At 45.4% G+C, this 26,401-nt stretch overlaps 1 gene segment (V, D, J or C); it reads right to left on the reverse strand.

Moving 5' to 3' along the window:
* Positions 1-4,795: 4,795 nt before the first annotated feature.
* Positions 4,796-26,401, reverse strand: part of LOC119842055 — a 35,962-nt gene continuing 14,356 nt past the window's right edge. The window contains 4 exon segments of the C gene segment in view: positions 4,796-6,062; positions 6,775-6,882; positions 7,423-7,467; positions 9,090-9,368. Of these exon segments, the coding sequence occupies positions 6,776-6,882; positions 7,423-7,467; positions 9,090-9,368 (431 nt within the window).

Below are 26,401 nucleotides of genomic sequence, written 5' to 3' on the forward strand. Positions count from 1 at the left end.
TAGCAGGTGATGGGGGCCCATCCCTCCATGGGGACCCTGCCCTGTATAAAGGGGTGCAGAGGTGGGTAGGGGGTTATCCCCGGGGGGACCCTGCCCTGTATAAAGGGGTCCAGAGGAGGGGAGGGGGTTATCCCCAGGGGGACCCTGCCCTGTACAAAGGGGTGCAGAGGAAGGTAGCGGGTTATCCATGGGGCCCCTGCCCTCAATAAAGGGGTGCAGAGGTGGGTAGGGGGTTATCCCCAGGGGGACCCTGCCCTGTATAAAGGGATGCAGAGGAGGGTAGGGGGTTATCCCCAGGGGGGCCCTGCCCTGTATAGAGGGGGGTACATGAGTTGGTAGCAGGTGGAAAGGATGTATCCCAAAGGGGACCCCCACTCCTTGAATGAAAGGGGGAGGGACAGGGTCTCTATGGAGAGCTCCCCTCCCCCCTCAGGGTAATTTCCGTTCCTCTTGTGTGACTCTATACATAGGTTGTTCTTTCTACACACCCCCGGGTGCGGTCGGGGGCCACGTGCTCTGCGGGCAGCGTCTCCTGACTGCCCTGGCTGGTGGTCTAACGGCTGCCCCGCCACATGCCCCCCTCCCGCCCGCTACATGCCCCCCTCCCCCCTGCCACGTGCACCCCACTCACCCAGCCACGTGCCCCTCTCTGCACTTAACTTAACTCCTCTTTCCAGAGGAAGTGGTTTGCACGGGAGGGGGGAGCTTCAAAGGTGACCCAGATCTCTGGGTGGCCGTGTTGTCATGGAAATGTTGATGTGTCCTTAACCTCACCCCCACCTGGGTTCTGAGTCATTTTCCACATCCTGTCCTACTTGTTATTTCCTGCCTCCCAGCTGCGTGGGGGGGGGACTTGTTGACATATACAACAAACCAAAGTGGAGCAGGGGGAGGAAACTTCAAAGTCTAAAAGGGTCTGTGAAGCAAACTCACTAGCTTCTTGGCATCTCATGCATTTTAGGACAACAGGGACCATGAGATCATCTCATCTGACCTCTGGTAAAAACACAGGCCCTGGTGGTCTCCCCTGGTGAGTCCAGTGTCTAGCCTGATCACTAGCGATTGAGCTGATCTTTTGGGAAGAGGCATCCAATCTCGATGCAGACTGGGATTTCCAAAGGGGCAGCTGGATGCTGCATGCCTAATAGAGCCACTCAGAATAGTCTCATCCAATCAGTTTATGATGAAAAAATGCCATTTTTCGGCAAAATCAAAAAGTTGGGGGACACATCGAGCAGAATGAGTCTGAGCGTTTCGACCGTGTCGAATCCACCCATTATGGAATGGGTCATTTTGAGTTTTTGTTTATATATATATATATATATTAAAGAATTATAACGTGTTTTAATAGGTCAAAATCAGAACAAAATATCTTGGTGGTATCAAAGGGAGATGTTTGGATTGACCCAGAATGACTTTTTTTTTTAATTTCATTTTGTGAGAAATTTTTTAATAATTGGTTGGTTTCAGACTGGGGAAGAAGTTCAAACTCACAGAATTCCCTGTGCAATGGAAAATCCAGCTTCAGAGCCCAACTCCCCTAGGGTTCTTTGAAATCCTAGCCTTAATGACCCCAACTGAGAGAGACTCCACCACATCCCTGGGGGCTTTGCTCCAGTGTTTAATTACCCACAGTGTTAGCAATTTGCCCCTTAGTATCTAGCTCCACTTTCCAGCCATAGGATCCCATTTTGCATTTGTGTGCCAGGTTAGAGAGCCCTGTGCTATCAGAAATCTCCCTATTCACCTCTTCACCTTCCCTGTGATAAACTCAGTAGACTGAGCGGTGGGACTCTCTCTCTCGGAAGTTATTGTTTCACGAGGGTTCAATTTCCAGCTGTGCTCAGACTCCCTGGGTGACCCTCCCACCGCCAACTTGACACTTAATATCTCTGTGCCTTGGTTTCCCATCTGTGACAAGGGTATCATGATCCTTCCCGGCCTCACAGGTCATGAGCATGAATGATAGGTAGGGCCGTTCCAAATTCACGGCCATGAAAAATGTGCCATGGATTGTGAAATCTAGTTTTTTGTCTGCTTTTACACCTATACTATACAGATTTCATGGGAGAGACCAGCATTTCTCAATTGGTGGTTCTGACCCAAAAAGGAGTTGCGGGGGAGGTCACAAGATTATTCTAGGGAGGCCGCAGTATTGCCACCCTTATTTCTGCACTGCTGCCTTCAGAGCTGGGTGGCCAGAGGGTGGCGGCTGCTGGCCAAGGGCCCAGCACTGAAGGCGGCGCCCTGTCAGCAGCAGTGCAGAAGTGACAGTCCCACACCAGGCCACCCTTACTCTTGCACTGCTGCTGGCGGCAGCTCTGCCTTCAGAGCTGGGCCCTCAGCCAGCAGCCGCCACCCGCTGGCCACCCAGCTCTGAAGGCAGCACCACCACCACCACCAGCACAGACGTAAGGATGGCAAGTACCACAACCCCCCCTACAATAACTTTGTGACACCCCCCGCCACACACACACACGCACACACAACTCCTTTTTGGTTCAGGACCACTACAATTACAACACCGTGAAATTTCAGGTAAATAGCCATGCATCTGAAGAAGTGGGGGTTTTTACCCACAAAAGCTTATGGGCAAATCAATCCGTTAGCGTTTAAGGTGCCACCGGACTCCTCGTTGTTTTTGTGGCTACAGACTGACACAGCTACCTCCTGATACTAGATAAATAGCTGATATCGTGACATTTACTATTTTTAAAATCCTATGACCGTAAAATTGACCAAAATGGACTGTGAATTTGGTAGGGCCCTAACGATCAGACACAGGGCTGGAAGGCGCCTCCCAGGCTCTTGAGTCCTGTACCCTGCCGGCGCAGTCCATCCTATTCATAAACGTACCAAACTCCATCCTAAACCTCGTTGGGCATCTGTCCTCCACTGCCTCCTGCTAGGAGGCTGTTTCAGACCCTGCCTCCTCTGAGGGTTAGAAACTTTCTAATTTGTTCATGGCCAGTTTATACCCCTTTGTTCTTTGGCCAACATTGTCCTCCAGCTGCTGCAATAGCTCCCTGCTCAGTGTTCCTCACCCCCTGGGATATTTACAGCGAGCGCTCTGTTCACCCCTCTCCTACGAGCTGCTCTCCATTCCCCTGATCATCCCAGTTGCCCTTCACTGCACCTGGCTCGGTTTGAGCACAGGTGACTGAATTGCATGCAGTGTTACAGGTAGCCTTGTAGAATCCCTCAAGAGCTGGGCACGGCTCAGATCCTAGGGTGACGGGGGTCTGTGGTTTGCCTAGAGAGAAGGGCTGTTTTGTAGATTTCATGGGATTTCAGGCCAGATGGGAGCATTAGAGCTTCTAGTCTGACCCCTGTATGACACAGTCCCCTACATGGCGGGGAATTGTTTAGGTGAGTGATGCTCAGGTAAATCCGGTGCCCAATGCTGCAGAGGAAGGCGAACTGCCCCCCGGTCTCTGTCAATCTGACCCAGGGCAAATTCTTTCCTGACCCCAAATCTAGTGATCCTGATCACGTGAACTAGATGCACCAGCCCAGCATCTAGAAAGAGGATTGATTCTCTGTACCACTGCAGCGCTCTAGCCAGCCCTGCCTGGTGTCCCATCGCCAGCTGGGGCCAATTCCTGATGCTTCAGAGGAGCGGGGAGGAATCCGGAATATATCTGGCCAATCGTGTCTCAGCCAGCGACTGGCTGCAGCCCTGAAGCATGAGAACGGATGAGAGCCAGCGGCTGAATGCAGAGCTGCAGGAGTTATGAGCGTGCTGACAGGAGGGCAGGGGATTCTGTTCTCCCCGGGGCCCGTGGTGGAGCAGAGATGAAGAGGATGGTTGGGCAGAGGCTGGCTATGAGCCGTCCCATGGGACATCCTCGGGACCATTCCTGACAGCAGCTGGAAACCAGCTGAGCTGCCTCACGCTGGCGTGTGCTGCACCTCTTGCTGGAGAGGCAGTGTGGCTAGTGACTAGGACAGGCCCCGGAAGACCTGGGTTCTAGTCTTGACCTGTCATTTCAATGTGGGCCATTTGCTTTGGCTGATATTTTCAGTGCCCCTTAGAGGGGAAAGACCCCATATCCCATTCCTCACCCCTCTGAGCCAGCAAGTCCCTCAGCCGTGGGGATGAATTGGAACTGGCTAGAGGGGAGAACTCCAGTACCCCATTCCCTGACCCCCCATCCTGTGCCGGGGAGAGGGGAAAGGCCTTTTATCCCATTCCCAATAACAGCCAACACTGGATGCTGGGGAGAAAAATCAACCATCTTCTCACCCAAGCCCACGCATTGTCCATTAGGTGGAATTCCTTCCTGTATTTCCCCAGCTGGTGGTCCAAATAAATCCCCCAGGGCTAGACACACAAAACAGCAAGAGTTCTCACGATCAGCCAAGTTCTTTAATAGCAGCCCAAGGTGGACCAGAAAAGAAATTTGAGTACATTATCATCTCATCAATGCGATACAAAGAAGCTCAGCAGGAAATGAAAAGAAAAAAAAAAAAGATAAAATCTTTTCCAAAGCATAAACATGAGCAAATATCACAATTTAAAAATGTTTAAAATAGGGAGATACATTCTGAAAGTCAGGTTAACAGAGCTAAAGGACAGTATAAATGCAGCTTTGAAAAATAAAATGTAGGTTCAGGCCAGAGCTGGTATAAAGTCATAGCGATTATGGCATGAAAGACTAGTCTGACTTCCTGGCTATTACATCTCCCCTGCAATGAACCCAGAATCTGTATGTGACTAAAGCACATCTGGTATTTGGCTAAAGCACATCTTCCAGAATTGCTGTAACTGCATGAAAATCGGTGAGGTTGTGCTGACTTCTACCACCCGGGGATCTGGTCTCAAATTCTGCAGAGCAGGGATGGTTGGAGACTGCGGCATGGAGTCATTTGTATGAGTTTCTTCAAGTCACAGAGGCCAGATGGGACCATTCTGGTCTAGCCCAACCTCCTGCATATAACACAAGCCAGAGAGTTTTGCCCACTGATCCCTGCTTTGAGCCCATAATGTCTAGGTGAACTACAGCGGGCCTTTTGGAAAGACATCTTGATGTAAAGAGCACAAGTGAGGGGAAATCCACACATGCGTGGTTAAGACAGTCCAATTGTTAATTGCCCTCACTGTTAATTTGCACTTTATTGCCGGGCTGAATTTGTCTAGCGCCAACTTCCACGCATCTGCCATAAAGAACCCACTACTATCAGAAATGCATTGGCTGGATTTTCAAAGGAACTAGCTGCCTAAATGCTATTGAATTTCAAGTGGAGATGGGTGCCTCATTCCGCTAGGCCCCTTTGAAAATTCCAGTGTGCGGCAGAGAGTGTAAAATTCAACCTAGGGGATTTTAATGCACAATTCCCACTGATTTCAAAGGGAAACAGGTGCCCAAAGCCCTTAGGCTTTGAAAATCTCAGCCTCAGTGTCTCTGTGCTTCAATTTCCCCTTTTCAAAATAGGGTTAATGGTAAAGCCGGTTTGTTCTGCAGAAAATTTCAATGAAGACTAAAAATATTTAATTATGTTGAAATTTGCACGGGAAAAAAATTGTTAAAAAAAGTTGGTTTTGGTGTTTGACAACTAAAAACTGAAAATTTTCAGACAAAAACTGAAAAATCTTGTAGCCAAAAACTTTAAAAAAAACAAACTGAAAAATATTCAGTTTTTAGCCAAACATTTTCGGTTTCTGATGAAAATTTGTTTTCTAGGAAAATGGGGACTTTCTGCCAAAAAAATTGAAACCCAGTTTTCCATCGAAAAATGTTTTCACACACATTTGTTGACCAGCTCTAGTTAATAGCAATTCCTTGCCTCACACTAGGAGCTTGTGAGGATAAATGTGTCAGTCTGTGGAGGGTGAAAGGGATGAGGGTCATGGAAAAACCAGGCTAGGTAGGTGAGATCCTTCTAAAACTTGCTAAATGAAAACACATCAGATCATTATACATCAGGCCTATATACAGAGGTGATATGGGGATCATTCATTTCATTATATTTCCTGCTGCATGGGAAGGTGAAGAGATGACACCAGGTCTCTGAGGAATTCCCATCACTCCAGATTCCATCTGTCCTCTTTCCTTCCACTCCTGTAATGAGAGAGCAGGAGGAGAGTGTCAGTTTATTGTTTACAGCTCAGTCAGGTCTGGAGACCCCAGCCAGGATGAAGGATTTCATTGTGCTGGGTAGAGAACTAGGAATGGAAAGATAAAAGAGAGAGATGGATACCCAGGTGGATAGTTACTGGCAAGGAAAGATGGATTGACAGATGTGTGGATAGTGGGTATGATGGATAGATAGCTGTTTATGGGGTTGGGTGGACAGAGAGGTGTGTATGGGTATAGATAGATGTGTATGGTAATGGATAGATAGTGGGAAGGAAAAATGGATGGGTGGATAGACGGATAGTGAAAAGGACAGGTGGAGATGAATAAACAGATCCTGGGAAGCAAGGAGTGACAGAAAAGATGGATCCTTAGATAGATAATACAAGTGCAAACAAAGGATAGAAAGTAATAGGTAGATAGATGACAGATATTGAGAAGAATGGATTGATGGATAATAGAGACTATGAAGCCAGGATAGACAGGTGATAAGAAGAGAGATGCCGTGGAGAGAAGGATGGACAGATGGGTGGATAGATTGGACAGAAAGCAAGATACTCTGGAGGGGAAGATGGCTAGATAGCTACACAGATAGATGCTGCTGAGGAAAGGATGGATAGAGAGAGAGATTTGAGGGTGAAGGAAGAATGGCTGGCTGGATTACACAGATTCCCGTAGCCTTCCCCATGCCACTCACTTTAGCTTTTCCACAGCCAGACGGTCAGGAGCAGGTTAACCGCCACTCCTTTTACAAAAACGATTCTCAGGCCCAGCAGCGTGAATGACAGGAAGTTCAGCTTCTCGTCTGTAAGACAACAGGAAAGCAAAGGTCACAAAAGATCAGACACACACACGATGGTTTCTGACCTCTGCCTCACTCCTGACTCTTACTCGGAGGTTAGATGCAGCTGGAAGTTACAAGGAATGGGATGACATCGACCCTACCAGAGACTAGCTGACCCTGTTCACAGAGGCTGGGATTTTCACAAGTTGGGTGCCCAACTCCCTTTGAAAGTCAGTCTCTAGCTCCCTTTGGCCCACTTGAAAGTTCCAGATGAAGCTCTTTGCCTCAGCAATTTCATACAACAGAGAGTTCCACAGGTCAAAGAAGTGGTGTCCCTAACCTCTGTTTGCCAGAAGCTGGGATTGGGCGACAGGGGATGGATCACTGGGTGATGATCTGTTCTGTTCATTCCCTTTGGGGCACCTGGCATTGGCCACTGTCAGAGGACAGGACACTGGGCTAGATGGACCTTTGGTCTGACCCAGTCTGGCCGTTCTTATGGTCTTATGCAAGTGCTTCCTCTTATCAGTCCTAGCTTTGTCCTGGACGCTGCATCTGTACCTGTCTCAAAATTGTCATCCAGCTCCATTATCTTGCATGTGTCACCTGTAAATAAAAATACCCATCAGCTATTAGTAGAAATAATCAAAACAATTTACATTCACATAAGTATCTGTGTCTTTTTATTTAGCATGTTTACAATGGCTGTGCTAAGGGGCCAGCTGAGAACAGGGATTCCTCGTGCTAGGTGCTGTGGAAACACAGACTAAGGTTCAGAGTGTCACAGATTTTATGGCTAGAAGGGATATTAGATCTAGTCTGACCCCCTGCATAAGACAGGCCAGAGAATTTCACTCAGGCACCCCGGTATTGATCCCAATCGTGTGTCTGAGTAAAGCATCTTCCAGACGGACATCAGGCTTGGGCTGACAACAGCCAGAGCTGGAGAATTCAGCACTCCCCTGGGGATTTTGTCCCAGTGGTTAATCACCCCTGCTGCTAGAACGTTGTGCCTCAAATCTCATCTCAGCATATCTGGCTTGAGTTTCCAGCCTGGGGCTCCTTTGTGCCTTTCTCAGCTAGGTGAAAGAGCCCTCCAGGACCTGTGTGTTCCCCCTTTGGCAGGACTCAGGCACTCTAATCAAGCCACCTTGACCTTCTGGTCAGATAAACAGACTGAGCTCCGCAGGTCGCTCACTGCAAGGGATTTTCCCAGCCTTTCAAATGGTTTCTGTAAAATTACCCCCTACCCAGTCCGACTCACCACTCCCCTGTTTACATCTCTGTAACAGGGTGGCACGCTTGCTGAGCTGCCGAGGCTGGGCCCAGCCCACCCTGATTCCAGGACAATCCCCACCTGAGTGGTATCTGGAGTCAGGTGGAAGCACTAAGAAGGCCCAGCTGGGGGAAAGGCCAGAGGGCAATGGCTGTAGGAAGCCCGAGACAGCCCCTCCGTAACTGGGGAAGAGACTGGCTGCGGGAGAGGCTGGAAGGTTTTGTTTCTGGTAAAGAGCTTGGAAGGTTAGTTTGGAGAGTTGTGACCCCAGCAGGGGTGGGCTAAAGACTGACCCAGCCGGAGGGCTGAGCCACCTGTCAAAGAAACCCCCACAGGTCTGCAGGGACCTTCACCAGGGGCACGCTAGCCCAGCCAGGAGCTGCTCCGCTGCCCTTGGCTGTGAAGGGATGCATTCGGGTGCGTAAGATGCTTGTTACCATGTCCAAGAATAGTTTTAGCCCCTTTTGCTGCAGGGCTGCACTGGGAACTGTTGTTTGGTTGTTTGTCTGCCGTGACCCCATAATCCCTTTCAGTGTCGCTGCTCTCAGGGATACAGTCCCTTGTTCTGTGGAGGTGACCTGTGTTCCTAGATGTATAACCCTACCTTCAGCTGTCTCAAGGCACCTATTTATTTGACTGGGCCCGGCTGGCCACGTGAACCAGGGTTCCCTGGCCGCCCCCTTGTTTACCCCTCTGCCAATCTTTGGGTCACCCACAAATTTTAAGAACAGCGATTTTATATTTACTTCCAGGTCATTGATAAAGAGATTTAATGGCATCTTGCCTAGCACCGGTGCCTGTGGACCTCTACTACAAAACCCATCATCCCTGCCACCAGCTCATCCATATCTCCCATGTGCCAATGAGAATGGGTCATTTCATTGATCACCACCAACCTGGGACCAGAGCCCAGCCTGCAGCCTAGAGACCACCTCCCAGCCCGCACATTTACCTTCCTCAGCACTCTTGTCCAAAGTGGCATTTCCCATTTCATTTTCGGCACGGCAGTTAAAGTTCCGCTGGTCTTTCCAGAGCACGATCCCATAGCTTGCTTCCATTTTTCCACTGTCTGGGTTTTTCACTTGCACAATGGAGCCATTGGTTTCTTTGAGACCATCCTCTGGGTCCCCAGCTCTGATGTTGCCAGGGGAGAAGTCCGTGATAATGCAAGCTGAGTAGTTCTCAGTTTGGGACTTCACATGGTAGATAGAACCCTTAGATTTTTCGAGATCTGTGAAAGAGAAAAATCACATGGCCGGGGGGGGTCAGTAACCACAGTCCTTGCATGCCTCATCATCTAAATCTGAAAACCAGGCCATGTTGCGAGAGACTTAACATAACTTCCTCTTGGATAGACTAGATTGGGCAAGGGGCAACTTCACCCCAGTCTACAAAAGGAAGAGATTTCTGATAGTGGCCAGCTCTTCTTTAATCTAGCAAAGGCAGAACAAAATCATAGCTTAGAAAGCCAGGAAAGGCCACTGTTCTAATCTAGTCTGGCCTCAGGTACTACATGGACCGTAAGAGTTGACTGAATTAATTCCTGTTCGCACTAGAGCATGTCTTTCTAGAAAAAGAGCAACCTTGATTTAAAAATTTCTCCTCCCTACACCTATTTGAATACTAGTTGATAATTGTCCTATCGACATGATCACTTCAAGCTATGGATTTTTTTTTTTAATGTTTCCCCAAACATCAGACCCTCCAGCCAGCAGCTCAGTTGTCTGGTTTTTCTCTGCATTCCCTTCGTTATGGGTTTGGGATTCCCAGAAAAGTCACTTTCTCACCCCCATTCTGTACTGAATGTGTCATGGTGTGTTATGGCAGTTCCACTCTCTGGTCTCTGCTCATCGATGGCTAGATTTCAGTTTTGGACTATTTGGGAGACAAGGATAGGTCTTACAAAGGGAAAGATGGATGGATGGAGAGAGAGAGAGAGACTGCAGAGGAAATGATGGATGGATGGATGGATGGATGGATGGATGGATGGATGGATGGATATTGGAGGAGTACGGATCAATGGGTAGATTTCAAAGAGGAAATAATGGATATGGTTGGGCAGCTAGCTAGCTAGCTATTGCCGGAGAAAGGCCAGATAGATTCTTCCTTAGTTTTACAGTTAATCATTATTTGCCTGACTCTGTGCTACGTACCCCAAATCCTTGATTAACACTAGCAGAGGTGTGTGTGTGTGTGGTGGTTGTTTTTGCACTCCCTTTCTGACTGTGCAGTACTTTTGCAAACGGCTTACTGAGCAAATAATAATTAGAGGCTGGTTTTGCACAGTGCAACGCCTGTGACGTGTGTTTGTTTCTCAAGCTTACTCAGAGCGATTGGTGACTTTGTTCTAGCTCCGAAGGCCGATTTCCTGTAACCACCCACAGAATTCACCTCTCGCTCTGAGACTTTGCAGGTTGTTTTGGTAAATAGGCGCTATTATAACCGCAGCCCTATCACCCACGTTTCCTGTTATTCTCTCTGTCTAAATGAACAGAGGGCTTGTCGGAGCTGCTGCATACTGGTATCTCTGAGGTCCTTTATCGACAGAACAGGTGCAGGATGGACGGGCAGGTCCAAACTATACAAAACCTCCTGTCAACGCACCTCAACTTTCCACTGCCAGGGCCTTGCCTAGACATCACATGGAAGTCCAGGGACCATTCAGTCCCTGAGCCGTTAACTGGGAGGCCATCCCCAGTGGTGACTCAGAGGTGAATGTCTGTTCAGTTACAACCTCGGACCAAATTTCTTCCATGCAGGCCAACGTAGAAACCTTTCAGCTAGATTGGTGCTCATGTCCTTGAGGTGTGAGGATCGGTATCTGATTGCCCATCCTCTCCAAGCCAGCTAGTCCCTCAGCCATGGGCTGGCGAAAGGAATCAAATCCTATCCCCTGACCTCACCGGTCCCTCTGGATGGGAATCAGTGCCATGTACATCTGAAATGCCCCCATTCTATTCCCCAACTTTCCTGAGCCAGCCGGTCCCCCCTGACTTGGGACTGGATTGCAACTACCCCCCAGCTATGAAAAGCCCCATATCCCATCCCAGATCTGGGGCCAAATTGAAAACAGCACCCCCTAGAAACAAAAAGCCTTATATCTCATTCCCTGTCCCACTGAGCCATCCATTGTACATGGATTGTGCACAGAAATGTACACTATGAACGTAACTTTACTTACTAGCCTTTATTGTTAGTCTGGTCCCACTACCAAAAGTGACTTTATTTCCTCCATAATTCACACTCAGGGAAATGGCATTGCAAAAACAATCCCACGCCCTACCCCAAACCATTAAAGGGCTGAATCCGCCTGGGGCAAAGTTAAACTAGAGCTGGGCAAATCACAAAATTATATGGGTTTGGTTCATTGGTCATTTTGAAAAGTCAACCCCAAAATGGTTCATTTGGGGTCAGACCGGAAATTAAAATGTTGGTGAGCGGAAAAGTGTAAAAATGATTGGGGTCAAACTAAATGTTTCCCTTGGACAAACCTGAAATGTTTTGTTTCAATTTTTCCAAGTATCGGGGGGGGGGGGGGGGCAGGCAGCCGTGTCAGGCTGTACCCACAAAACAACCAGGAGTCTGGCGGCACTTTAAAGACGAACCCATTGATTTGGGCAGAAGCTTTCGTGGGTAAACCCCCCCCCCCCTTCTCCAGATACATGGCATGAAAATGACAGATGCAGGCATTGAGATAATATATTTATGTATAGCACTGGTTCTCCCCTCGTGAGGTGACTCCCTTCTCTTCATGTGTCAGTGTATCGATGCCTGGATCTGTCATTTTCATGCCATGCATCTGGAGAAGGGGGATTTTACCACGAAAGCTTCTGCCCAAATCAATCAGTTAGTCTTTAAAGTGCCACCAGACTCCTTGTTGTTTCAATTTTCACCACTTTTTAAAATGTTTTTGAATTTATTTAAATAAAATTAAATTAAATATTGAAGCAAAATTCTTTCAGATTGAAAAGTCAATAATTCAGTTCAAAGATGTTGAAATGAAACATTGCGGGGAGACCCTTCAGGTTTTGGTGGTTTTTCCTTTTTCCAAAGAACCATTTGGTGCAATTGACAAACTCACGAAATGCTAAGCGGTGTTGCTGACTCTGCAATTTCTACCGCAAAAAGTTTCAGAAGAAAAATGTCTCCCTGCTCTGAGTAAGTTAACCATTGACACAGAAAGAAATTTAGTGTTCCCCCTTATTTCTTGTATTTCTTCCCCTGCCCCGATTTTCTGTGTTTTAGCATCTGAAGTCATTGGAATGCTGCATTTGTGACCTTGTAGTGTGGCGCGATGGAAGCGATTCTGAGGGCACAACATCAGCGTTGTAACCTAACTTTTAAGTTCCTGTCTGGCGCTCTGCACCTTAGTAGCTGAGCTGCTCAGACAAGTTATCCTCCCATGCCACTCAGAGTATTCCCACTCCAGGGGAAATTGAGGCTCAGATATTGTATGGCTAGATTTTCAAAGGAGCACAAAGAGAGTTAGGCATAATTAACCCCATTGACATTTACAAGGATTTGGGTGCCTAAATCTCTTTTAAAAGACCCAGAGAAAGTGACTTGCTCACAGTGAGCCTGTGGCAGAGTTCCCCATCAGACCCAGTGTCCATATAGCCCAGCCCCGTTGATAGTGCCCAGGGCCAGCTGCTTCCCAGGAAGATACAAGGGTCTCTGCAGTGGGCTGTCATGGCTGGATCATTATACATATTGATATCGGGTGTTAAGTTCCTTTATGCTTTTCAAAATACCTTTAAAAATCTGGCCCTTATGAGACAATTTTCCCACAGCAGAAATTTCTTCCCAAGGAATTTGTTAAACTCATTGGGGGAAAAAAACAAAACAAATTCCTTGGAGCTAACTTTACATACATGCACAGGCTGAGCCTTTCAGGGAGTTCAATGCCCAACTTCCATAGAGTTTGGATCTGGGTGCCTAACTCCCTTAGGCTACATGAACACAAAGGACTCCTAGTGTGGACGCAGCTAAATCTGCAAAGGTGTGCTTTGAACCGGTGTCATCAACCCACCCCTCTGAGAGGGACAAGCTCTGTCAGTAAAAGTGCAGCTTTGCTGGTCTAACCGCATCTAAACTAGGGACTTCAGCCAGCACAGGGATCATAGCTCTTCACGCCCCTAACCAACAGAGCTATGCCAACCCAAGGCGGCAGTGTAGACCTGACATCTGGCTCCTTTTGAAATCACCAGCCATAAATTAAAGGCGGGAAGGGATCACAAAATCATCTAGTCTGATCTGTATAACACAGGCCAGAGAACCCCAGGCAGGAACACCTACATCAAGCAAAACAACTTAATCCCCTTAGGGGAAAAAAATATCTGAGCTGGTACAACATCTTCCCTCTTTTTTTAATTGCTTTTCAATTAAATGAAAATATTTGAGCAATAAAGTTCTGTTTTCATTGACAAACTTGGGCATGTTTGTTGAAGAGCCGTAAACCTGAAAACCGTGTTTGGGTTTTTTGGGTTGTTTGTGGCAAAATCCAAAACTGTTTCTTTTTTTTCAAATAACCATATTGGGTTGCCCAAAACAAAACCAATTCTAGGGAGGTTCGGTTTTTCAATGGAAACAAAAAGTTTCTGAACAATATTTAGATGAAGTTTAAAAAATTGCTGAAACTTTTTTTTTAAACAGGGACGGGGGAGGAAAAACCCACATCCTGACCAGCTCTAAAAAATATAATTTTCAAGCAGTGCCAAAAAACTCCACTTAATGAAGTGTGGGGGGATGGGGGGGGGTGGAGGCGGGGGGGGGGGGAAAGAAAATGCACATAAAATAGAAGATTTTTAGGTTGATCTAGAAAAGTCAAAAGAATTTTTTGGCCTAGATTTGGCTGCTTCAGGAGCTGGATACCTCATTCATATTAAAGTTCCTGGTTAGAAAATAGATGATTTTACAAATCTCTGCCTTAATGACTATTTTAATTAGGAAACTTACTTGGAAGCACTAAGAGTTCTGTTGCAGCTCCAAAGATCACTGTCCTAGATCCAGTATTCCCACCCCAGTCCGAACCATTACAAATACTCTCCTCCAAGAATGAGTCAGAGAAACCACTTGGAAACTCTCCGACTTCAGGATGAATGTGGTGGTTCCTCTTACTGTTCTCTCAATCCAGGTGCTTACATAGGTTCCAGCTTCATAGTATCTAGCCCCTCATAAAGTTGCATGGATTTGATCCTCACAGACACCAGAGTGGTAGTGGACTTGAGTTTCATCTATTTCTCTATCTATCATTGCACTCTGGTTCCATCCTACCCTTTTCATAGCCTGCCTCTCTGGGTCATACTCGCCGGGCTTGACCCTCAGCCTACTCCCTCTTCCGAATGTGAGCTTGTCATTTCCACCACCATAATTCACACCCCAGCCAAGGCCTTTACAAGAATTGCCAAAACCGCACTGACCTATTCCAGTGTTTCTGCTCTCAGTGACGTGTTCTTAGTGCCAAAGTAGGAAACAGTCTAGGTATGCGAGCTGAAATTTTTCATTCAAAATATTTCAGTTATTAGGCCATTTCATGAAAATGGATATTTACCCCCCTCTCAAACTGATTTTTTTCCATTTTTCAAAAAAAAAATCAGTTTCAAATTTTACTTGACCCCTCCCCCCCTGCAGTTTTCATTCTTACATTTCAGTTTTTAATCCAACATGTAAAATTTCCTTTACCAATTCGGAAACCTGCTGGGAGTTGTCCAGACTCCATTTTGAAATGGAAAGCATTTGTTCTCTACACTTTCCAGTTTTGAAACCATTGTTTAAAATATCCCTGGATGCCACGGCCTCCCCTGAATCATTCAACTCTGGTTCCCGCAGCGAGCTCTCCTAGTCTGCCCTTCTCATTTCCTTTTTGTGTCTTGACCGCCAGCATGATAACCAGAGATAACCAGACCGCCTCCACCTCCATATTTCACACGCCAGGGGAGCTTTCCCAGGCCTATTTCCATTTACCAGAGTTTAGCCCTTGGTTACTTAATCTAGAATACTTCATTCTATGGATACCAAGTAGAGGTGCTTGAAACTTTTCTTTGCTACCTCTCTTCCCCCATTAAATATGCCTGATTTTCAAATGGGGAAACATTGCCCTCGATTTTCTTCCAACCTGTCAGGGATGGTCTAGATAATACCATGAGTTCAGGGCACTGGACTAGATGACCTCTCGAGGTCCCTTCCAGTCCTAGGATTCTATGATTTTTAAAGCCACCTAACGGATTTGATTTCCTTGAAATTGTTAATGATTGTTTCTCATTACGCTTGTTTTTCAGTTGTCATTTAGCTTTTCATTAGCAATTCTTTGATTGCACATTTTTGTCACATGGCTGTTGTTGTTTTTTTTCCCCCATAGCAAAAATTTGTACTTTGGAACATTTTCCATTTTGGAGAAAAAATCCATTTTCTTCTATTTTGGTAGGATTGTGAAGATTTATTATGTTAAGCACTTCACACTGCCCTCCTACCTCCTTCTCCCCTGCCCTGTCCTCCTCACCCCCTTCCCTTCCCTTTTCCTTTTGTTTAGCTGATTCCCTCCTCACTAAATTCAGTTAAAAAATCATGGCACTAACATGCCATGTGCTGCCATCCCATTGTTCACTCTGACTCTTTCCCTCACCAGTGGCCTGTCTGCTCTATTTCGATTGTCCACTCTTCGGGGCAGGAACTGGCAGTGTCTGTGTCTGTACAGCACCTTGTGCAACGGGGCCCCTTTCCGGGCTGGGCCTCAGGCACTAATGTCATAAACACGATGAATAATAACATAGGGAGCAATTTTCATTCTTATCTGGCCTTAAACCTACATGGGAAACCGCTTCAGAACAAACCGAATCCAGCTAAACAAAAACTTCAAACCCTTCGGGGGGGGGGGCAGGGGGGATAAAAACTTACCTGGAGTCACTAGAACTTTGGTTCCCATTCCAAATATGAGTTTTCCTCGCCCCTCATTACTCACACTGTGACACCAGCCTCTACAAAATGGGAGGTGACTCTTTCAACTCCTGCTCATCTTGGATACAAAGTGGAGAAGCTTGTGAAATGCTCTACCAGTGAAGAGCTGGGAAATCCCATTGGACAAAACAATTTAACACATCTCTGGGGAACCAGATGGGTGGGAAAAACCCAGCGATGGCTAAGAGATGGAGGCATGGATTGGCTGACCCGTAATCCCTTATTCTTCTCTCACATTTGTCATTCTGGAATTTATAGAATGACATGAAGAAAAATAAGTGAGGGTTATAAGACCTTGGTGGGTCAGCTAGTACATTTGCAAACCATGCATTCCTCTGTCTGTCTGTCTACAGCAGGGCTTTGCATTGGTGCCTGTCACTATCAAATTGGGCATCTTCCAAGCTCGCATAGATACTAAGTGAGGTTCCTACAGTATATGGCAAGGAAAAATATTGTTAGAGTGGATTTCAGCTAAATATGACCTACCAGCCCTCTGTGATACTATGGTGAGGAGTGGGGTATAGACACCGAATAGACTAGATTCCAACCAGTTATACTCAGGTTCCATTTACATATGGTTTATAAAAGTTAAAGAAACAACTGATAGGTATTTATTGAATGGTTAATCAACTGTTCTTAGACTGTTAAAGAATCCAACAAGTCAGAAACTAGCTCATAACCATGGATTTTACCTTTCTTTAGCACTTTCTACTGATGAGTTATAACTGTTCACAGTACATACTAATCATGCCTCTGACAGGCTCATTAACCGAATAACCGATTATTGACCCTGTATACATTATTTATAAATATAGCCTTAATATACCCATTTTGATTAGTCATTTTTGATTCATAATGGGAGTTATCCAAATTCCATTTTGTAACTGACAGACATTTTCAGAATGTCCAGGTTTTGAAAACTATTTTTTAAAGTTAATGGCTAATCAATGTGGTATCTATCCATCCCCTTTCCATTCATAGATCTATTGATTTGCCATGAAAACCTACCACAAAATACTGAGATGCTGCATTTCAGTTCTATCATGTATCCTCTGCATTGTGAGTGATATTTTCAAAGTTAGGCAGCCAACTTCCATTGAACTTCAATTAGAACTGGTTCCCTCTCTCCCTTAAGCCTTTTTCCTTTTGTCCTTGTGCCATACTCACATGAGTTTACCATCAGCTTGGTTCCCTTTCCAAACGTGAGCTTATCTCCTCTATAACTCACACAGCCCAGGAAACCTTTACAAGAACCTTCTTCATGGTGCTGACCTTATCTAATATTCTGCTTGCACTTAAACTTTTATGGAATGTTTCCTATTTTGGATACAAAGTCTGCAAGTCTGTTTCCAGCTGAGGTTCCAATGTGTCCATTATGGACCCTCTTTGATTTCAAAACTTCATAGGAATTGGAGTTGGAAAAGTTCCATCTAGGCCCAGACCCTTGGTCTTGGCTGATCCATCACCCGACTTGCTAATGTATTAAAGGGCAAAGATGGTCTTGTGTTTGGGATGGGACTCAGGAAATCTTGGTTCCATTCCCAGCTGTACCACAGACTCCTTTAAAATGGTCCTTAAAGCAGCACCGAGAGATCAACTTACTCCGGGTAACAAGAAGTTTAGTCCCAGTTCCAAATATGATTTTTCCATAGCCCTGAGTTTTCACACTGTGACTCCAGCCTCTACAAAATGGGAGGGTGACTGTCTCAACTCAGTCTGATTTTTTTTCAGGTGACATAAAATTTGTAAAACTATTTTGTTTAGACTGAGAAAATCACATTACTCGAGTCATTTATTACAAGAACTGAAGAAATCCCTGGTGGAAATCTCTTGTCAAGAATCCAATATTTACCCAGAGATTGGTGTTTGACTGGGTGATTTACAAAGTAATTTCCTACCCTTACTCTTGTAAATCTAGGCATTATATGATCATGTGAAAAGATTCTGGATAAAATTTTCAGAAGTGCTTGAGTGAGTTAGGAGCTGAAGTCCCATTTTCAGAAGTGACATGAGCCAGATTTAAAGGTATTTAGGCACCGAGTGGAATTTTCAACAGTCCCTAGGCACCTAACACCTATTAACATCAATAGTTGTTAAGTGTCTAGGTGCTTTTGAAAAATCCCACTCATCACTAAATACCTTATGGTCAGATTTTCAAAGGTATTTAGAAGCCCAAAGATGCGGATAGGGCCCCTAGTCAGAATTTTCACAAAAGTGTCAACTGAGTAAGGTGCCTAACTCCCATTGAATTCTTATCTGCATCTTTAGTCACCAAAATACCTAGGAAAAGTTGGCCATTAAGAGCCCAAGTTTCGCTGAAAATCAATGGGTCTTAGGCTTCTAAGTCACATAGGATTTTTTCCTCCCTTAGCCTCCTGAGTCACTCGAAGATGGGACCCAAGGTCATTCATTTGAAAATTGTACTCCCTCTCAATAAATACAAGGGTTTTCATGCCCAAGTGGGTCCACCTAATAGAATCTACTCCAGGCCTCAAGATCCTATCTATCTGTACCCTGCCTTCTGTACATGTACACATCTAGTTACTCAGATCCATCTGTCTAATTATAAGTCCCTCGTTACTATATTTTCTTTCTTTCTTTCTTTCTTTCTTTCTTTCTTTCTTTCTTTCTTTCTTTCTTTCTTTGTGCAGCACTGCTGTATTGATCTATCCCCAGGCATACCTCTTCCTAACCCTCGGTCTATCTTTCTATCTTTCCATCTGCAGGATCACTTAGGTATCTCTCTCTATTCCATGGAACGTGAATCATTGTCTTCTGCAGCCATCACACAATCTCTTGTTCTGCCCTTATCATTTCATCATTATTTTATACTCACCCAGCTTGAGCGCCAGCCTGGTCCCCTTTCCAAACATGAGCTTATATCCCCCATCTCCACAATTCACACAACCCAGGAAGCCTGTACAAGAACATCTGTGACTGGGCTGATGTCTGACACGATTCTGCCCTCCGTTAGGGTTTCCAGAACATTTCCTACTTTGGACACCAGGTCTATAAGTCCACTTCTAACTGGATTTCTCCATGTGACCCCTTTTGCTGTCACCATTGCATGGGAATTGGAGATGGAAAAGAGGTATCTAGTTCCATCCCCAGGGATTCCTAGGTCCCACTAAAGAGGTAAAGGGAAAGGCTGGTTGGTTGGTTTATTTTTGTTCTTTTTGGCTGGGCTGGTACAAAAGAGATCTGCCTTCAGATCCCAGCTTTGCTGTCACAGACTCTGTGTGACCTTGGTCAAGTTACTGAGGCTGACATCCTCAAAGCTGTCTAGGCAACCTGGGTGCCATGAAAGCCTGGCCCATCCCCTCGCTGGTGTTATATTCACAGCATACATGCAGAGAAGTTAGAGTAGTTTATAGTTTTATCTTTCTGGAAGATTGCAAGGTAACACTGCTTTATCTCTTAGACTCCACAACTCTCATTATCAAGAACCAAACCCAGCAAGAGACAAAGCAGGCTTCTCCCTAAGGAAGAGAGGAACAACTTGCTCTGGGCTGGCTCTTTGCCAAATAACTGCTGAGGATCATGAACTTCCCCCTGAGCCCCCTAATCTGCAAGCAGCCCTCTTGGAAATGAAAGGGAAATCTTGTAGTTTTAGCACCGTTTTTCAGTACACCATAATTGTCTAAAAGGGATGGCTGGCTTTGCTGTTGACGCAGCATTAGGCAAATCAAACTCACCGGGGGTAACAAGAAGCTTGGTCCCAGTTCCAAATACAACTGCCCACACTCCCTGATTATTCACACTGACACAAGCCTCTACAAAATGCAGGCAAAGGTCCCAGTTCATTCCCGTTACCATGTCGTACAAAACAGGTCAGAGGACTGGGGAATGATTTCCCAAAGGAAGTGATGGGAAGGAGTGTAAAAGGTCCCTAGTGAATACTATAGGAACAACAGACCATTGGCACATGGATGGGGAAAGCCCTGCCCAGTCTCTTTCATCCCTGACTTCTGTAACTCTAGGATGTATGTGATATCCTGAGAGATTCTAGCAATACATAGGAGGGTTATAAGGACTTAATAGGGCAAATAGTGCATCCCCAGGTGATATTTATCTATCTCATGAAAACCAGCCACAAAATATGAAGTGCTGCGTTCCAGTTCCGTCGTGCATCTCCACATTCTGCTTTTGTGGATTTGTCCGTGTCCTGCTCACCTGAGCTGACCCTTAGCCACGTCCCTCGTCCAAATGGCAGCTGATCTGCTCCAAACTCCACACAGCCCAGGAAGCCTCCACAAGCTTTCCTGACGGCACTGAGTCACAGAGAAGAAATGACTGGCCCACAGCTACAAAGTGAGTCAGCCACGGGAGGAGGAATGGAATCCAGGAGTCCTGTCTCACATGGCAGTATTTTAACTCCTCCCAACATGTACCGTCTACACTTGGTTGTCAGGGGTACCTGCCTCTGGTGCAGGCCTAGCCTAGACTGGAGGGGACCTACCTTATAAATATTAGCCTAGTGGTTCGGGTAATCACCTAGGATGTAGAAGACCCATGTCCAATTCCCTTCCCTGTCTGATGTGGAGACAGGATTTGTTCCCGGCTCTTTCACATTGCAGGAGAATGCTGTAGCCACTGGGGCTGTGGGATAGAGTGGGACGAGGCCTTCTCATTCTCTCCTGTTGAAGCTGTTCCACTTTTTATAGTTAGTTAAGTCAATGGAGCAGGGGCTTGAATGCAGGTCTCATACATCCACGCCCTAACCACTGGCCTATAGCGACACAAGCTGGGTGAGGTAATATCTTTTATTGGCCCAACTCCCACTGGTGAACGAGGCAAGGTTTCAAGCTACACTGAGCTCTTCTTCAGGTCTGGGAAAGGTACTCAGAGCAGCACAGCTAACTCCAAGGTAGAACAGATGGTTTCGCATAAGTAGATAGTCACTGGGCCAGGCGAAGAGTGAGACTGACTATCCACAGTGCGTTCATAGTTCCATCCATAGTCATTCATGATGACAATGGGCTCTATCAGATAGACCCCAGGTCTGCTCCAGTCTGGCAAGGCACTCAGTCACTTTCTAGCACTTCCTCCTGCCACCGGCCCATTCATGACCCCTCTAATGGCTCGTGGTGTAGGGCCAGAGCCTCAGGAGGCCTCAATCAGCACAGATCCTTTGGGGTCAATGGAGCTACACCAATTCATACCAGCTACGGGGCTGGCCCTGACCTACACCTTTACTCCTGGCAGGGCCAAAACGCAACCAGCTAACTGGGAAAGCGCTTCCCAAAACTCCAAGGCAGATTAAACAAAACAAAAGTCACTTGGAACACTGAACGTACCTGGAGAAACCACAAGTTTAATCCCAGCTCCAAATAGAAGCTTATCGAATCCCCCGGTCCTCACTGTGACACAACCCTCTGCAAAATGGTGGGGCCGGGGACAGCTCTCTGGGCTGGGTGCGGAGCTCTATCCGCGCACAGGAGGCACTGAACAGTGGGATGACCCACCAAGGGAAGGGGATGGAAGCCCCATTCCCCAGGTCAGGTAAATTTGGGCACCTCTCTCTCTTTATCTGTCCTTCCACAGTGTCTGTGCCCTTTATTTCATCTGTATTATCTGTCTGTCCTTCCAACTGGGGTATCTTTCACCACAGTATCTCTGTCCATCTGTCTGTCTCAGTACACACATGACCCTTGTTCCCATGATATCTGAGCACCTCGGGCATCTATTCTGTCCCTTGTCATTTAACAAGACTTCTTACTTTTTTGCTCAATTTCACCCCATTATTCCAGCCCCTCCAACAAACTAAGCACTCCCCTCTGGTGTCTGCACCCTGCATATTAACCCATATTCCTCATCTTACTTCTCACTTACTGGGTTCCACCTTCACCTGGGTGCCACTCCCAAAGGTGAGTCTGGTTCCTGAGCCTCCTAGTTCACACAGTGATTTTGGATGCAACCAAAACTCCACTTCCCTGCTTTTCTCCAGGGAGTTCCTCTTAGCAACTCGGCTAATGTCCAGGCTCCAGCTATGTGTATGTGTGTATATATACACTTACAGCTATACGTAAAGAGAATATATGTGTAATCTCTCACACACACACACACACACACAAATATTACTGTAACACACCTACGGGTCCAAACCAAAACCAGGAGCACAGTGTAGGAGCTGTACAAACTGAAGAAGAGACAGCCTCTGCCCCAAAGATCCTACAATGGAAATAGACATGAAAGTACCATATTATGAATTTGAAGAGGAGGAGCTGAAGCACCAGGAATGATTTGTCCCAGATCACACAGGGAGACACTGGCAGAATTGGAAAGAAACCCCAGTTATTCTCAGTCCCCGGCCAATGCCTTAACTACAAGACAATGACCACTTTCTAGAAAAAAATCAGTGCAGGGCTATGAAAATAAAATTGATTTCCCTATTAGAGCTGGTCGGAAACATTTCTGCCAAACTTCCCTTCAAAAGAAAACTGAGTTTTCAACTGAATGAAAACATTCATGGAAGCTGCCCCTTTCCTTTCCTTTCCTTTCCTTTCCTTGCCTTGCCTTGCCTTGCCTTGCCTTGCCTTGCCTTTTCAATTTTTTTTAAACTCTTCTTTGGCAAACCCAAAGAACATGAAAATCAAAAATTGTTGGGCAAAACCTGCAACTTTTCAGCTGAATATTTTTGGTTTTCAGGTGCTGGCAATAGAGCAAGTATGGGTGTTTAGGGTTTTCCACTAAAACGTTGACCTTTTCTGATACAAATTCCAGTAAGAACCAAAAAACCCCTGTGTTTTTGTTTAAAATTTTCATGAAAAATATCCTTCCATTTTCTGACTATCTCTAATTATTACTGAATTTCTCAACTCCACCAATGAACATCACACAGGCATCTTTGGGTCTAGCGTAAATCAACATAGCTCCATACTCAAGTGAGAGTCAATGTATCCTGATTTACACCAATGGGGGAATTGCCCTACGTACCTGTATATAATTCTACTCTTAATGAAGTTGACAAACCAGTTTAAAAAAGACCCTGGGGCATTAAACATACCTGGAGATACCAGAAGTTTGGTCCCTGCTCCAAATGTGAGTTTGCTGTAACCCTCCGTGTTCACACCCAGACACGAGGCACTACAAAATGGTGTGTAGGAGAAGCAAACCATAGTGGGAGACCATTTTGGGCAATACACAGGAAGTCTTGGTTTGTGGATGGTATCTCATAGGAAGTGGATGGAATTCGTGACACTTGGGTTATTTAAAATAATTGCTCCACTTTATTTATTTATCTAATCTCCATTTGCTCTAATGATGCCCATCAGATACTACGGTGATGGAAATCAATGGAAAAAAGATGAAAGATTGATGTTAATTAGACAGCAAGCTACATTTCACTGATCTCTTCACTGTTACAACATCAAACATATATTCGCTAGTGTATTGCCACCCTAAATTGCCCTTAATAACACTCACTGGGAATCCAGCTGCCCTAGCCATGGCTCAAATGAATAAAACTCTGGCCTCTCACTTGGTTTGACAAGAAGCCTGGTCCCTTTCCCGAAGATGAGTTCGTAGCTGTTGATGTTCACACAGTGTTTTTTGGTACAACAAAAACGTGCTCAGAATTGTCCCCACACACCCATGCAACCTCCATTCTCCCTTGACTGCCTCCCTGAATTACAAAAGGTCCGATACGCCCACTTCAGTGAAAAGGGAAAGTCAGGAGGTGCTCCACCGGAATTGGTGGAATTATTATTGGCCAATGCCTGGTGTGAGAAGAATCAGACTCACAGCACTTATTCCACATGGGACAGATCTTCACCTGGTGTAAATGAGTGTAGTTCCTGGGACTCTAATAATAATAACTACTCTTTAGTCACAGTGTTGTTGTAGCCATGTTGGTCCCAGGATATTGGCAAGATGAGGTGGGTGAAGTAATATCTTTTATTGGACCAGCTTCTGTTGGTGGGAGAGACAAGCTTTCAAGAACCTGAAGAAGAGCTGTGTGTAGCTCAAAAGCTGGTCTCTCTCACCAGCAGATGTTGGTCCAATAACATATATTACCCCTTACAACACTTTCCATCCGTAGATCTCAATATGCTTTGCGAAGGAGATTCATACCATTATCACCTTCTGTGAAATAGGGATAAAGAGGCAGGGAGGGGAAGGGACTAGACAGTAAGTGAAGTGAAGCGACATTGATTTACACCAGCTGAGGATTTGGCCCACATATTCTTTGCATTGAGCTTTGAAAACACTTGCAAGCATCATAAGCACTAAGTCTTATCTCTTTCTTTCTACCACTTTGGCCACCAGCTCTTTCTATCGATCATTGTCTGTGCCTCTATTTATCCCTCAATCCATCACTCATTCTCCTTTCATTTGACAGGTTTCAGAGTAGTAGCCGTGTTAGTCTGTATTCGCAAAAAGAAAAGGAGGACTTGTGGCACCTTAGAGACTAACAAATTTATTAGAGCATAAGCTTTCGTGAGCTACACAAAAGCTTATGCTCAAATAAATTTGTTAGTCTCTAAGGTGCCACAAGTCCTCCTTTTCTCCATTCATTTGGCCGCTTTTCTGACCCTTTCACTCTCTCTGTATTTATCACTTAGTAAATACCATGGCAACCTCCACATAGGTCTGTCTGTCTTTTCTTTCTCTCTTACTGCCCATTTCCATTCAATGGCTACTACACTGGATATCAGCTTACAGCCACATTCTAATTATTCACATTACATCGGCAGGAGCAGGTGGAATAATAGCTATGACTAAACCTGTCAGCTATGACTAATGTATTTAATTACACTTTCCCCATCATTTAGCAGTGCATATTGCTGCAAACAGACGTTTCCCGGCACTGTGGCCGGATTAATAATGATCAATTAAAACAGATGAGATTTCCCCCCATTAATCAGTGCATGATTTATTCATATCATGAATAATAGTTTCTACATCTAACTCCCTGACATTGTTTTGTCTGTTATGGGGTTTTATACTTACTGACTTCAACTGATAACTTTGTGCCTGTCCAAAAAATCAGATTGTTTCCGGCAGAGCCCCCACTGTGCTGCCAAAAACATGCCTGTGGTTCCTCAGAACCCACTGCTCATTTTGAATCCTGAAACCAATATTTTTATCTGTCTTTCTTACACTTCACACTTTTGATATGACCTTTTCCTGTAACTTAGCCTCTCATTGAATTCGTCATACTTTAGAGAAGAGGGCTGGGAGTTTCAAAGGGGCTGAAGAGCGTTAATGATAACAATACCTGCTTCTTATCATTAGTAGATCTGACCGCACTTTTCAAAGGAGGTCAGCATCTTTATCCCCATTTTACAAATGGGGAAACTGAGGCAGGGGGCAGTGAAGTAGCAGGTTACTGGAAGAGTTGTGAATAGAAACCACATCAGCTGAGTTCAAGTCCAATATACACCTCATTATATTCAAGTTTCCATTTAAATTAAAGGGAGACGAACAGCTCACTCCCTGAGGCAGCTTTGAAAAAGCCAGTCAAGAGAATAATAGGAGACATACTACAGGAATATAAAATATGAATGAGTGAGAGAGAAATGGTAGATCTGGCACATCTATTTACCCAGCCTCTTAAACACTGGAACAAGCTACCATGGAAAATGGTGGGTCTTCCATTTTGTGGTGACTTCAGGTGGCTTTCGGGAAGATATGCTTTACCCAAACACTAGTTGTTGGGCTCAGGGCAGAGGTATATGGATGAGATGTTATGGCCTGTGTTATCCATATCCTTCGGCTATGAAAATCTATAGTACAAGAACAACGAGACGTTCAAAGAAATTGAAAGGCAGCAAATATAATGCTGATAAAAGGAAATACTTTTTTCCCATTCAACTGGGGGCTGCTCATATGCAGAGCCGGAGATCATGCCCACCTAAGAGAATTTATTGAGGTTTTCAAAGCTGCCTGAAGGAGTCAGATGTCAGGTTCCCATTAAAAATTAATAGGAATTGGGTGTCCAAATCTCCTAGGTGGCTTTTAAAATCTAAGCCAAAGTGTGTGTGTGTGGGAAATGATTAATGTCCCCATTTTACAGCTGGGGAACTGAAACAGAGATTGTAGCTGGGATTTTGACACCTAACTGCTATTGAGTTTCAACAGGACCTGAGCACCCAAATCTTTTAGGCTCTTTGGAGAATTCCAGCTTAAGGGACTTGCCCAAAAAGGGTAAATATGGGAATTGAACTTTGTTGTGCTTAGTCCTAATCCCGCCTCAAACTCCCTGACCTTCTTAGTCCTCCTTAACCCTATTTACATACAATTTGGACAACTCTAAGCTGTTCCCCTCTCTGCTCCACTTCACGCTTGTCAGACATTTTCACGTTCTCA

This window comes from Dermochelys coriacea, chromosome 13, assembly GCF_009764565.3.
Source record: "Dermochelys coriacea isolate rDerCor1 chromosome 13, rDerCor1.pri.v4, whole genome shotgun sequence".
NCBI classification, from domain to species: Eukaryota; Metazoa; Chordata; order Testudines; family Dermochelyidae; genus Dermochelys; species Dermochelys coriacea.